A 15,626-nucleotide genomic window follows, 5' to 3' on the forward strand; every position below is an offset into this window, starting at 1 on the left:
ACACACACACACACACACACACACACACACACACACACACACACACACACACACACACAGCATCTATTCTCCTGCCTGCCTTTCCTCACAGCTTTAACTCTCCTCAGTGAATAAATATCGGACGGACTTCCTCGACAAAGCCCATCTCAGTTCTCTCCCACATTTATCTCTCCCTCTTTCTTCCTTTGCTTCCTGCAGCTCAGTGAGATGGCTCCCTGTGGACCGCTGGGAGCTGGTGGTGCTGAGGCCGGAGCTGACGCATAAAAGGTGCCTTGTCTTAAAAAAACGGTGCTGAGARGCAAGAGCAGGGTTTGGTAAAAACCAACAAGAAACCGTGATGTCCCATTAAAATAAACATACAATTCAGGTGAGCCTTAGCTTCATGATGATGATGAGCTGAATTAGAAAAAAAATAGAATACCCATTTTTGCTTTAATTTCTACTTTTATTGCATTTAATCTTACCTGTTGTCAAAAGCCTCGTTCTATGAATGTATATGTATAAATTTGCTTCTACAAAATATGTCAAAATTGATATCCTTGAGCTTAAGATATTTTAAATTGAAGTTCAGTGAAAACCTCATGAGCAGTTAACTTTCCTGTTGTAGATAGCCATTAAAATAGCTGATGAGCTAATGGCTAGTCAGAGTTGGGCAAAGACCAAAGTGGATCCATGGCATTTTAAAACAATGAGCAAACCATGTTTTAGAAAGCTTTGCAGTAGTAAAAACATAAAATATTCACATTGAAAGTCCACTAGAATGGGTGCTGAATCCCCCCAAAAATTTGTGAATATGAAAAAATATTAAGATACGAGTATTTAACAGATTTGAAGAAATTCAATAAAGTGGTGCTTCAGGCTAATACCTTTTTTCAGAATATCAAATTATACAAACATTACTGCAGAGACACTATTTTAAAACACCTTAAATTAATTGAAGTGACCCACGAGTGTTTAGAAAATACATAGAAAATATATCAAATAAGAATAGATCAAGTTCAATAAAATGATAATGGGCTTACATAAAGTATTTAAAAATTATTTATAATGGTGTACAACTGTATCTCCAAATAAATTAACTATTCGTTAATTACCTCACCAATCTGGTCAAAAACATTCAGTGTCTTCAAACAAAGGTCATTCAAAAAGACGTCCACAACAGGTAAGATACTAATAGTTTAAATGTTTCCATAGAACCTTCTTTTTTTAAGGATTGTGAAAATGAAACCGGACTGTTCAGAGGAAGAAACACTTAAAGCACCCTGAGGCATTCATTTCACAATCTCCTTAGAACATTTAACCTCAATGATCCTCCTAAATGACTGGCAGCTGAATAAAAGCACCTGGATGGAGTGAGACGACCAACACACACACACACACACACACACACACACACACACACACACACACACACACACACACACACACACACAGAAGTCACGGGGTGGGTGGGGGGAGTACATACCTCCTGTGTGAGATTTAACTTTGTGTTAAAGTAAAACTGAAAACTGGCCCGTGTCCTGACTTGTGTGGTATAGAAGAGGTAATTCCTTAATAGGAGTGTGGTATGCATCATTTTGTTCTTTTGTAAAGTGGAGGTATGTGATCAGAGCAGTTTAAGTGTCAGGAAGTGTTACGCTGCCTTTAAAAGACAGCTGTGCAAATCTTTGGTTTTATTTTAACACTTTGCATCTGTGTCTAATTTTTTTGCATCCGAACTGTGTGTACTCTACAGTGAAACAAAAGAGTTTCTACACACAGAGACTTTAACACACGCCTGTTCTTGTGTGGATGTTGGGACTCACCGCTCTCTCGGTTCTCCGGTGCCCCTCTTTGGTCGTCCAGTCGCAGATCGCTGAGGAGATGCTCCAAGATCTTGAGCGGCGTACCCGACACCACCACGTACCTGAAAGAGGAAGGATTGCGACAGTCTTCAGCACGAGACCGAGAGTACCAAGCGCATCCACGTCCGTCTCCCCAATGGTTCTCGCTCTCTTCCTCCTCCACATCGTCATCATCAATGTAGGGAAAATGGGGAACRTCGAAAGTGCAGGTGTCTGAATCGGCAGGATCTTCCTCACTGTCATCCTCATCGTCTATATCCTCCTCTGCCTCTGCAAGAGTAGCTAGCTCAGAGGTCATCCTCATGTCGTTCTGTGTGCCAGCAATCCGTCCTCCACAAAGTTTTGCATACCCAGGAAGGGTGATCCTCCATGGGATACAATGTCTTGTTRTCTGCTGCTGTCAGCCACAAGCCCTTAAGATTAAAATCCTCTCTCTGACAGCTTCTACAGTAGCCCTGCAAGRGAACTGATTGCTACTGAGGATTGCCTTGAATTGTATATATACACACAGAGACGTGAAACCTGCCTGTCACTGACACTCCCTTCTTTGTGCCTCAGGTCTTGGCAAACATTGCACAAAGAAATCAACTTCCAACACATACAGTGCTATGACCATAAGCAGACTGAATTATGTGTTTAAAAGCGTTTCGGTGTCGTCTTTTCCCACTTWGAGTTAAAACAAAAAGCCATTCTTTCTTTCCTGCCCTCTGCCAGAAGCTAAAGCATACATTATCTCACACACAAATACAGTGTGAACATCAACACAGACGGTTTGCATTTGCACACAAGTGTGTAGTTGCAACTTGTGATTGAAAAAAAATGAAGAGGAGGAGGATGAGAACCATAATTATGTTATTGTTGCTCCCAACTGTCTGTATAAAAGGGTTCTAATTATATAGGGAAGTGAACTGACCTCTTATTGCAATCCTCCTCTCTGGACCCGCCCCCTGACGAGGTAGGCGAGGGCCGGTCTGACGGTGACGTCACGGATGACGTTACCCTCTGCAATACCAATACATCTCGTCCTCTCTCCTTCAGACAAACCCTCCCCAATGCCTCCTGAAATGAAAAAAAGACGTGTCACAAAGTGAAGCAAGGACAAGACAGCTGGAAGGCCATTAAAAGAAACTAAATGTTTAATTTTAAGCAGAACCAGGCAAAAACTGGTAATGAAAACCATGCTACCATATTAAACACAAGAACACTTTTTATGGTGTGAATCCAGACTTTTGATCACTTTATTTCCTTAAATAATTTCTAGACATCTAATGTATTTCAGGAAGAAATCTACTAAAAAAAAACCTAAAATAAAGTGATGCTGCCATTACATTCTCCATCCACCAGAGAGCACTAAACTATTTAAATTGCATCTTAAACTATTTTAACTAAATAAAACCATTTCTTTATCTTGTTTAGTTGGTCATGAAGGTATAATAACCACATACCAATACAGTAAATGCATGCGTGTAAACACAGCTGCTTCTTGCTCAATTCTAAAGGTAGAATTACTTTTGATGAGGTGTATTAAATTACAAAGGGCACAGCAAGGAATGTGGCCGACACCTGCAATGATCGGTTGGCTTAAAAATGAGCAGCAACATGAAGCACGACACTTAACACACACACACACACACACACACACACACACACACACACACACATTTACTGTGATAGTGCAGTGTAAAGGGAGCAGGGCTCCCTTTAGACGCACAATAAGCAGCAGCCTGAGGAGAGGAGAGGAGAGGAAAAAGAGACAAGAAAGAAGGAGCTGGATCAAAGGCGGAGGAGTGGGAGCAGAGATGAAGGAGGTTGTCTCTCCTCCAGATGCTCACTGCAGTCTGTGTCGCAGCCAGAGCGACTGAGCAGCAATCAAAACCCATACGTTGAGCTCGAGCAGCGTCGTCTTTCTGTTGAATTTTGGTCACTTATTAACCTCAGTGCTTTTTATCAAAGTGGTGGGACTTGGAGAGAGAAAAAAAATAAAGAAATTGTGCCAAGCGCCAAGGTTCAAACCTGAAATGTGTAATCACAATACCAGATGCCTCAATAACACTCAAATATGTCAACAAAGGCACAGACACTCACACGGCAGCAAACACACACACACACACACACTTTTTCTCTGTAACTGTCAGATCAAAAGAGACTGCCTGATCCTCAGAGACAGCAGGTGGGAGATAACTTGCGTTAGACAAAACAATTGGCTCCCAGAGCTCTTTATGTCTGCAAACAAGCTGCAACAACTCATTCTTCTGGATTATTATACAGATGTTCAGCAGCCACCTGATCATCCAGCCAGATGTGATCCTGACACTGTGTTTTTTATTAAACATTTTTAGACCTTACAATCATACTCCGCACAACAGAAGCCAAATCATAAATATTCAGATTTTATTTTAGGAAATGCCAAAAAATGCTAATAAAATAATCTGATAGGTTTTTGTAAGGTCAGTGGAAATTATAATTATGTAAACTGTATTTGGAACTGATATTTGTCAAGATGTTTGCTACACCCACTCATCGTTTTGAATGTGTTGTGTCCAGTCTTTCACTTTAAATTTGGAGTCTTTTACGTAAGAATAAGAAAACATCAAACTAGGGCTGCACAATATATCACGAATATTGTCGTCCCATTATCAGTATGCAAAATATTCATATCTTGAGTGCAATAATTGTTAACTAATGTATTTGAAGAGTTTTGAAGTTGTATTTTTCATGCTAATGCAATATTTAGCCAGGACAGAGTCTTGCTGCAACAAAAGCTCACATCGGACACATATTGCCAAAAATGCTAAAAGTCACACAGAGTACGAAGTACAGATAAGACATATTGCACCTGATATCGTCATCACAATATTTTTCAAATATTATCGCCATCGCAAGATTTTCTAATATTGTGCAGCCCTACATCAAACACAAAATTTAGATATAAGAATTTGTTAATTACGTACAATTTGAAACAGAAAGTAAAGATAATTTTTCAATTTTATACTGGTAATCATACATCAATCTATCCATCCATCCATGTGGTATCAGCCCCAAGAGGAAAAGCTAGCTCCTCCTCAGGTATCCCAAGGAGCTCCCAGGCCAGAGAGGACTAAACTCCTCCAGCAAGGTATAGTTGTGCTCCAGAGTGTCCTCTTTGCAGACGGCATCCTCATCAGATGGCTGAACCACACCAGCTGACTCCTTCTGGTTCCACACAAAAGTAGCGGGACAAATAAATCACAAGCTTTGCTTTGTGGCTACACCTTTTCACCACATCAGGCTGGAGCAACAACTACATTACTGCAGACTAGAGTCTAACCTGTCAAGCACTTGTTTAATCCTTTTACAGTACGATTAACATAAAACTTTAAATGATGGGAATTGTGTTAAGTTGACTATTTTGAGCATTATTTCATGTTATAATGCCATTTCCTTAATAAAAATATACCTAGACAGTAACTTTGACTTCTTCATGTTTGAGAAATCCTTGAATCTCATTTGGAGGTGCCTAAACTCTTGCTGGTACAAAGCACCACCTCTTTACACAAAGCTCCTCCCTGGAGCTCAGTCCCTAGCTGAGCTCCAACCCCACAGAGAACCCTCCCCTGAAGCAATGTTGTGAAGACGTGCTGAAGTGGGAGTGTCAGAAATGGTAGGAGTTTCTTAAAGAGCCAGAGGCCAATTTCAAGGTGTATACAGCATTGTCATAACAACTGAAAGTAACATAGTTACTTGATAGTGGTATAGAATCTATGTGTTGCACATGCCACAGTATGCTATAGAGCCTAAACTGGCTGGAGGTCATTAGGTCTGAATTGAATTGTTCTGCAGGATGGTTGTGGCTACAGCAGGAATAATTACGAACTTTAAAAAGATGCATTTTTGGACATTAGAAATACTGCAAGAACTTCCTAAAAATCAGACAAATGAACAGGAGTGTCAGCCATGATTTCTGTTTAATGTAACTCAGGTCTGATTGTTTTTATTGCACAAACTATTAATCTTTTACTGTCATCTCTGACTAAACTTCCTCTATAATTATCAACACCATGTTGGAACAGTGAGATAAAGACGGTACAGATGTGACAGCTAATTTAAAGAGATGTGACACATGTTCGATTAATTATATCTGGACTGGTACCAACACCACATCCTGCAGTCTAGATTTGATGTCAAGATAATACATTTACTAACTAAGTGGGCTGAGGGGAACATGCAATTAGACCACATCAACAGTTCAAATACCACCCAACTTTATCACAAGTCTTCCTCTTCTATCAGTGTCAAACTTTCCTGTAGCCTGACAGGATCAGATATCTAATAAAGGAAAAGCAACCCAGAAATACTTTAGAAAAAACCTTATATAACTAAGAACAAGTGCTGTGAAAACAAAAGTGAAAAAGAATGTGTCGTGYTCGTTTGCATAGACGACAAAATAAACAACTCAAAGCCAAGAATGGGAGAAGGAAGTGTTAAATACATATTTACAAATTCAAGGAGAATATACCAGAAACCCTCTCAGAAGTAACACAAATTCCATTCAAACACAGACATATTTACACAAATCATCTTTAAATAAGCTGATATCTCCAAACTTCTACAAGATAAACTTAGCCTTGGAAGAAACCCAGGTTATATAAAAAGGAAAAACATACAAAGTGGGCACTGAAATGTAGGGAACAAGATGGAACAGAGAGTTATGCAATACAAACTATAGATAAAAAAGGCAAAAGATTGAGATGTATTTTGAGAATAGACGGAGGAGTGTGTGCATAAACTTGTAAAAGGTTTCAAAAAACTTGTTCTGTATCTTTTTTAAAACAAAAAATGGACGTTGGACAGTTTACAGTCCAAAAGCAAGGAAAGTTTGGACATCTCATTGGAATACGGAGAACCTGCGTACACTATTCCCAACCACCAGGATGACACAAAAAAACATGCAATTATTTTATCTGAGCAAATTGCATAAGAATAAAAGTTGTACAAAAACTAAAAAGGCCTTGCATTCTTTGGAATAGCACAATGATCATCTGATTTTGAGAACCCATGATGCATTTAACATGTCTTTTGCTGCCATTCATACAGTTCCTTTCATTTCACACACATGCAGTATTACATAAATGTTTTAAAGGAAAGGTGGGCCTCATGGAAAGCCTAAAGGAAGTCCTCTTTTTTCCCTCTTTTCCTGACTTTACTAGTGTTTGTGTTTGAGTCAACAGTGACCGAGTCATATCTGTGCTGTGTTAGCACTCGGCTTCTGTCCAGGAAATTACGGATAAGAAAACGACACAGTTCCTTTCAGATCAGCAGCACAGACAAATAAAACAAACACTCTCAGTTCATTCCCACAAGAACTGGAAAGTAACACCGCTGCTGCACAAAGCATACCTGCGTGCAGGAGAGCTGTGACCTTGTATAATTCTCTTTGTGGGACAAAAAAAAAGATAAAGAACTCAAGTCAAGAAGCAGAGCGCCACTCGACACACTCTGCCAACAGGACTTATTTCACTATGGAAACAGCTCAAATCAGTCTGTCAGAGCTTATCCGTCATGAAAAAAAAAGGATACTTAAAAAAATAAATCACCATGACAACCAAGTCAAAAAGACTCTGCTTCAAATAGTTCTGGTTACGTAGTTTGGATTTTTCTCCTCTAATTCTGCAGCTGAACTTCACACTTACTGTTTTATTCTAATGTATTTTATAAAAGCTATTAAATATTAAAGCTATTTTATGGCACTCAAAGGTCACCAATAAATCGATTAAACTCTAAAACAACACTTAATGTTTATTTTTAGATTAAATTATCATTATAAGGAAAAGAGCATTTAAAAGTTGTTTTATTTTAAAGGATATCATTGAGACGTGCCTCTTGGTCAACTTTGTTTTTGTTTTACCGTTTACACTGAAACACTGAATGAAGGATGAAGCATCTCATCACCTGATGTGTAGTTAAGCTTTCACTTTTTGTTCATTTATTAAAATAATCAAATAAAACCATATCCAAATCATCAATTAAGCACATTAAGCTTAAAGCTTCACAGCTCTTTAATCACTCTTTATTCAATATGAATGCTTAAATGTAAAAAAAAGACATAAAAATGAATTTTATTAGTTAGCTTGATTCTTTACCGCCAAATATTTCTCAAAGAACAAACTGAAAACAGATTTATGACAAATAAACATATATTAGCATAAACCACCTGGTATTTAATTTTTTTTGCCTCAAGTTTCTTTAAAGCTTATTATGCTGTAAAACACTGCTAAACATACGTTCATGTTGTATGCAGCACCATTATGTACATTTACTTACAGCATTCATTTAGAAGCTTTAAGACGACTAATTTTAAGCCCATTTATTTAATGAACTGCTTTTAAATATCTTCTCACTCACTCATGAATCATGCACTTTAAAACGCACTATCAAATCTTGATAATGATAGATATGCTTCCATGTAAATTTAATTATTCTGTCAGAAAAAAAAATGTGGCTTCTATATTTCCAGTAAACATTACAACACATTTACTCGATCGTGTTTTGAAACAAAAGTGAAATTATGCGCACAAAAAAAAAATCCTCGCAGCTGGTCTTCAGACAAACTTGCCGAGCTCATAAATCTACAAATCTGCCAAACAAGCACGCTGTGACGTAGGCTGAAACCAGCCCGCTCTAGCTTTGCTTTCTGCCCGTTAGGTGCAGAGTAGAGTGGGATTATACGGCACGACGCTCCGCTAACACCCCGCTCATTATGAGCACACACTGACTCAGCCTGCCACAACGCCGGCAGTGTATGAACACACGAGCTCTTACAAATGATTACAAGCTCTAGACAGCAAAGAGACACACACACACCAATGAACACACAAGGTTCTTGACAGCTTGTAAAATGAGCATCAGATCACGTTGCAGCGAGTCATTATTAACACCCACATTAGATGAACTGCACCAGAAGAGGGGTGTTTCGAGTGATCCAAACAAAGTTGAGATCTGTGCATCTGCAGCAACAGTTCTCGCTCGTTGCTTTTAGCTCGAACTTGAGGGCTATGATTCTTTGACACTTTTTTATTTTACAGATTAAGAAAACCACTTTTTATGATGATGGTGATGCATGACTAACTGCGAGCCTTAAAGTGATGCCAGTAATGACAGCACTGACCACATGACGTCCGTTACTTCCCACTCACGCTAACCATACAGCCACAACACTTTCTGCAGATTATAGGTTTGACAGAACCTCGCCGGTCCTGAAGGACCTCTGCAGAGTAAGAKTGACATTTCATGACACTGAACCCGCTCTGTACTGACCGCTTGGTTCCTGTCAGGCAGACGGTAGTTGTGGTTCTGCAGCAGCCGGCAGCCGTCTTTCGCCAGCCGCTGGACGGCCTCCAGTCCGAGCCGGCTGGTGAGCTCCTCGCGGCCGCACACGTTCCCCATCCCTCCGCCGCCGCTGCCGCCGCCGTCTCGCAAAGCACACACCCCGCCCAGCTGGAACACAGGGGGCACAAAGATATACCTCAAACCGCAGTCCCAAGACATGCTAGGAACACTTGGAAAATAAAGTTTGCTCAGAGAGCTGCAGATCAATTAGTTTGGAACAGGGAAGCAGTTCAGGTAAAGTCCAGATGTGATGCAATGAAAAGTTTGCAATTGCCTCTTTATGTCCGTGTCAGAAAAATGAGATTAAACGGTAATCCCATCTCTCTCTTGATACTCTTGCCTCTAATTTTTTCCATCTATTCGAGTCGGTAATTCCTTTTCATCTGTTGCACTTCTCTTTGTGTCAGTCTGGCTGCTCTGTGTCAGCGGATCTGGCAGAGACAGAGTGAGTGTGTGTGTGTGATTAGTCGTAAGTGGGAGGAGAGGGTGTCTGTGTGCGGAGTGTGTGTGTTTCCTCCTTCTGTTGTCAGGACAGAAATGTGTCACTGTCCTGGAAGTCCCACTGAGGTGCATAACAAGTTGAAGAACAGGAATATCAAACATAGTTGTCTTCAAATAAGGAAGAAATACTTAAATATACTTTTTAATCAAAAGATTTGAAAGATAGCAGAGAAACTAATGCTGTTTGTTTTCCTCAGATAGGGTGTGTTCCCTTGGGTGCAGCTTGTATGATGGTTATCGCCAGTGACAGGCAGCTTGGGCTGTTTATTTTCCTTGGAAGAGAGACAGAGAGGGCTGTTTCGTTTGGCTGAATGTCGGGCAACCCTTCCTGTGAGCCTGACTATCCCACGGTACTATGCTTCAGCAGAGTTAACGCACACAGATGAAGAACATTATTCATTTTGTTTACTAGGGAAACACCCCCTGACAACTCTTATCTTGTGGAATGGCCACGTACACACACAAATTATATCACAGCCACAGTCCCGTGTCCCTTGGTGCTTCCTGTAACCTGTTTTCAGCTTCCTGTCTTAGACGTAGAACACAGCAAGATAAACCTGTCTGCAGGCTGTGCTTACTTGTATTGTGTCTAATTCTTATTGTCTGAGGCYGTGTCCTTCATTTCTCTTTGATCTTAGAAAGGCGAAACCTTCAATGGACCAAAGTAAATCAGATTCCAGTACTTTTAAGCTGCATTTAGAGGGTTGCAATGTGTAGTCCTTGACATTTTGTAGCTGCACGCTTTGTTGTCCTAGTTATTTATCGACGTAAAAGATCGACTCGGTTAATACTCGTGCTAAAACTACAATCAGCAGTGGTTATCACAGCTGTCCCCTGAGGGGCTTCAGGATCAATCTGATGATCAGTGGCCAGTGAAGCAGGATGTGATGTGTTGCTGGTGGAGCGTTTGCACTGCATTTGTCACTGGGGCACCTCTTGTTCATGTGCAAATATAAGAAAATGTTTTGGTAGTCGACATGAAATTTATATTAAATTAGAATTTTTAATTGCTCTTTTTTGCAAAAGAAGTTCAAATTTTAGTCAGTAACATATAATAGGGGTGAGAAATGCAACAGATTTTGTTTATAGCTGTTCTGGTCCATATTTAATGGCTCTAGAGGCTTTTTAAATGGAACCCATGCTTTGATATTTTATTTTTCTCCGTCACAAAAACTCTGTGTTTTTATAATCGATATGCCTTCAACTCTTTTTAGATTTTGCATTCAATAAGACAACATTTAAAGTGGTCTTTATCRGTACTTCAGGCTTTCTGAAGTTTTACCTTGAACATTTGCTTCTTTTTCTCCACATTTTCTTTCCAGTTCTTGAGTATTTTCAGCAATTATATATATAAAAAAGCCACTAAACTCAATTTCTAATCAAACCCTCCAAAAAAACTCGAGGCATCAACAGTTTTGTGTCGACAACTTGGCAAATAACTTAATTCAAACTGAAGGTTTACGCCATCTTTTGCTGTCTGTCACAGATACATAATGTGTTCTCATTTCTTTAGCTGAATCTGCAAATAATACTAAAGATAACAGACGAAAAAATTGCATTTACAATTCAAACTCATATTTGATTCCTTAAAGGCTTAAGTAAAAACTAGTTATGCATTAAATGGAGAATAATACATTCAGATTCTGTCAGATGACCTCTGCTGATTTTTTCCTATTTCCTAAAGATGTGACTTTTTGACACTATCTGTTTTTTGTAAGACTGACACTTCTTTTTTACCATCCACTTTTCCATTTTTCACTTATTTTTAAGCTCACATTGAACAATGTCACGGTCAGGTACATAAGCTGGACATAAAAAGGTTTAAAAAGCAGCCACAATCAAATAAAAAAACATTAAATGACCTCCAGAAAGGCTCTAAACATATTRATCACTTTAAAAGATCTTAAAGAGAATCCAGCTCCTTGAAAGTAAAGTCTAAAAAAAATTAAAGATGTTTAAAACTTCAGCACTAGCAGGTTTCTTCTCCTCATCGCTTCCTAATTCCCTTGATGTGATGAGAGAATAAATAATTGATGAACAGAAAGAGGTTTTAACTGTACAGACATGGCATGAGAGAGCAAACGGGCCTCTCTCTGCACTCCGCCGACCCCGTTTTCTAAGTTAAGCYGTGAGTGTTCCTCCACTTGCAGAAAACTTAAGTGACCTTTAAAAGAAAGCCAAAGAGTCAGCAGCAGCCATTTGTTTCTTTTTAAAGATGGTGTAACTTTCGTGCAACACGGGTTATGTCCTAATTGGCTAGTGTTGGCCGTATTTAGTCCAATGCACACTCTGGATATGCACAAAAACAAAGTTTCACTGGCTCTTATTAAATCACAACCTTCTCACAAAAGAGCAGCAAGAAGAATAAGAAACATGAAAAAGGAGCTACATTTACTCTGGATATGCTAAATGATAAGAACTGTTGTCCACTTTTAACATTTCCATTTTAGGTTTTCTATGTATTCTGAATAAAATCCTCAGTTTTAAGAATTGTTTTCTGACCTGGCTTAGCTTTACTGGTTCTGAACCAGTTTAATAAAAGTTCAAACTKCCTCAGCATCCATCTTTGTGTGTTGCTGTGTGGATTACCGGGCTGCTCTCCTCGCTGGGCGTGCCTGACTCCTGGCGGCTCGTTTCTGTCGTCTCAGAGTCCTGCTCTGATACTGCAACAAAGTAAAAACACAGTGCGGACTTTTCATTCATTGCACAACACAGTTTTTGTCTGTAAACCTTAGATAACGGGAAAAACAAACMGTATACTTACAAGCTTTGCGAGTCTTTCGGGCGAGAGCAGCTGCCAACTCACTCTGCACCTGTTGAGAAAATAGAAGACACTGTCAAACCAACACAAACGTTCAGCTGCTTGTCTTATCATAAAGGTTTATCTCAGATTCACGTGCACATACTGACCGTAGAAGTTAGTCTCTCCAGCGCTTTCATCTGAAGAATCTCACTGCAGATGTCTCTGTTGCCCTCAGAGTCTTCCTCGGACCTTAAAGGAAGGAATAGTTTGATTTGTTACTGCAAAGTGATTACAAACAAACAAACAAACAGCACACAGGTGTAAAAGTTTCCTGCAGGTGAAAACTTTTATGCTYGGCAGGTGAAGGGAGGTTTCCTGCACCTCTACACTGCCCCCTGGTAGCATAAAAGAAGAACTACAACTTACTAAAAAAGACCATAAATCACTGAACTAAACCTTTTTTTAATCTGCACATTTCACTTCAGTAAAAAACAACAAAATAATAATTCAACCCTAAATCTGAAAAATAATAATTAAATTAAATTGAATTTATTATAGTATTATTATAGTATGCCTTTTAGTTTTAGTCAGGAGAAACAGTTAAAAATAAACATGTCATTGGAAATGAATTCACTATTGATTGGAAACATAATCAGCTTACTGCAAACCCAAAAACACATTTTTAAGAACTTTCTTCTTTGCGTGGTTTTGTCTTGAGCGTTTCTCTTAAACAACTTTCACATTCATGTGTTTTTTTTAATGTAAAGTAGCTCCAACGCTCGCCCACTGATGTTAGTCAAGCTGCAGCAGCTGTACGTGCATGCCTTCAGGATGGATGTGAAGCTGTTGAGGATTTTTCCAAACCGTTGTGTATCCACAGATATAACTGTTTTATGTGCATGTTTGAGTATATATCTGCTACTACTTGGTTTTTTTTTTTCTTTATGAGCTTATTTATTTTATTTTACCCAGTAAAATGTCTTTGACTGTTCTGAAAGGTATCCACAAATACAAAACACGCATTGATGATGATTTATAAAAGGGGGTTGTTTGGGGATAAATGTGCACTAGTCTCACAGTAACATGAGGTTATAAAGTGGGTCTTCAGTAGACGCAGAAAACGCCCGACGGCTCCTCATTCAATATGATCTGTTAGAAAACAAGTGTCTGGACTGATTTCTAAAGCATTTTTTCAACCCTGAATCAAACACACTCTCACACACACAAACATACAAACACACACACACAGATACAGTATAACCCTTAAGCATGCACACATGCTAAGATTCATTTGCATACAATTTGGATTGCATCCACAGATCCTGGTGGAGCTCATAATAGTTGTAGAGGAAAGAAGATGAAGCCCTGAGTGACTCTGTGTGTGTGTGTGTGTGTGTGTGTGTGTGTGTGTGTGTGTGTGTGTGTGTGTGTGGTGTAAGCTGATAGGAGAATGATAAATGCAGACGCTGGAGAGATGGTGATAATACAATAGCCCTCAGCCTGACACGTCAGCTAACAAACCCTGGCACAGATAGATCCACGCAGGTGGACCACTGGAAGGAGTGTGGAAAATATTGGCTGTCAGAATCAGCCTTTAGCAATACAAGCAGTATTTGAATTTTATACATTTTTCCAACTGGTACAACAAGGGTTCTTAGTCAACAACAACAAAAAAGAAATCCATTTGCAGATTATGAAAAATAAAGCAGTTTGGGCTAAATTTGTTCCCATCAGGGTCATTAGGCTTTATAGTCAGTTGGTAATTTGGTGACACACCAGGAGCCTGGATGTAGCGGAGCCACAGAAGAGACACAGTAGGAGGCGTGTCACCAACCATTAGGCAGCATACAGCAGCACTGAAGAACAACAYGATCTGYTCTTGCACCACCTCCCTCTTCAAATTACATCCAAACATGCTCGTCGCAAAGAATACTGTGAATGGCCAGTGCTGAGCCTYGATGCAGATTTTTTGAAAGCAAGAAAAAACAAAAAGGTAAAGCCACACATTGGACAGTTTTGCTCTGGATGTTCTCAGTGTTTGGAAGGAGCTACGAGCTTGTGCCGCGCCGCAGATAGAATCATTCACCGAGGGAAGGAGAATGTGTTCAAACAGATCGGCTGCCCTCCCCTCCAGCTACAAGGCTCCAGCAGTATTCTGCAGAGTCTGACTTTTCGGCCTCTCATTTAAAATAGGGCAGGCAATGAATTGTCGAGGACCAGATCACTATGCAAAGCAAGCGGGAACATTTCCTCCTCCCGAGCAAAGGTATCATATTTTAGCTTTCGGCGATTCTGCTCCTCCTGCACAAAGCAGGGAGCRCTGTAATTCAAAGACAGGAGAGCTGACAGAATGATTGCCAACTATTGCCAAATACTACTAAACCAAACTGCATACAGTATGTACTGGGTAATTTATTATACTCAATATACTGTATATGGGGCTGTGTTCTGTGTTTTTCCTGTGATGGACTTGCGACCTGTCCAGGGTGTACCCCTCGCACTGTGACTGCTGGATATGGGCACCAGTGACCCACGCGACCCTGAAAAGGAAGAAGCGTGTACAGAAAATGGATGGATGGATGGATGGAGGGGCTGTGTTTTTACAGTGCATTGTATTAAACAAAGTGATATTTGCTTAAACTGGAAAGGAACTTATTTATAAATGACAGTATGTTCTGTGTATAGAAAAAAATCCAATACAAAAAAACCAGTATTAGCAACTAAGTGATAAGTGTAAGTGTAAAACCGTAAAGTGATTTACGGTTTTAAAAAAAATGTCAGATTTAAATAAAGTAATGCAGTAACGTTGACTGACTGCACTTGTGTTGACATCSTCTAACATTAATTATTTATTGATTTCTTCATACAGTTCCTCTAAAATGTACCTTATAGGTTCAACTCTTAAGGGGGCAATATTATGTGTTTCTCAGGCATGTATTTAAATACTATATCATAATAAAGTATCTATTTCACGTTWAGCTGTTATTAAAATGCTGTTTTTACATTTAAATAGAAATTAAAACTTATCTTCTCATCACTTCCTCTTCTAAACACCTTGAAATTGGCCTCTGTCTCTTTAAGAACCACCTTCTGCTTCTGTCCCATCCCATTCAGTGTGTGTGTGTGTGTGTGTGGGGGTGTGTGTGTGTGTGTGTGTGTGTGTGTGTGTGTGT

The 15,626-nt window shown here is 39.5% G+C and overlaps 1 protein-coding gene across 1 annotated transcript in view; it reads right to left on the minus strand.

Annotated features, from left to right (window-relative positions):
• Positions 1-15,626, minus strand: part of rapgef5a (Rap guanine nucleotide exchange factor (GEF) 5a) — a 45,112-nt gene that overhangs the window by 11,456 nt on the left and 18,030 nt on the right. Inside the window, exons 6-11 of the mRNA XM_014005633.1 lie at positions 12,621-12,702; positions 12,475-12,523; positions 12,300-12,373; positions 9,138-9,317; positions 2,758-2,903; positions 1,806-1,906 (exon numbers count right to left, since the gene is read on the minus strand). Coding sequence (XP_013861087.1) covers positions 1,806-1,906; positions 2,758-2,903; positions 9,138-9,317; positions 12,300-12,373; positions 12,475-12,523; positions 12,621-12,702 — 632 coding nt within the window. The remainder of the gene's footprint in view (positions 1-1,805; positions 1,907-2,757; positions 2,904-9,137; positions 9,318-12,299; positions 12,374-12,474; positions 12,524-12,620; positions 12,703-15,626) is intronic.

The sequence above is a fragment of the Austrofundulus limnaeus genome, unplaced genomic scaffold (genome assembly GCF_001266775.1).
Source record: "Austrofundulus limnaeus strain Quisiro unplaced genomic scaffold, Austrofundulus_limnaeus-1.0 Scaffold32, whole genome shotgun sequence".
NCBI lineage: Eukaryota > Metazoa > Chordata > Actinopteri > Cyprinodontiformes > Rivulidae > Austrofundulus > Austrofundulus limnaeus.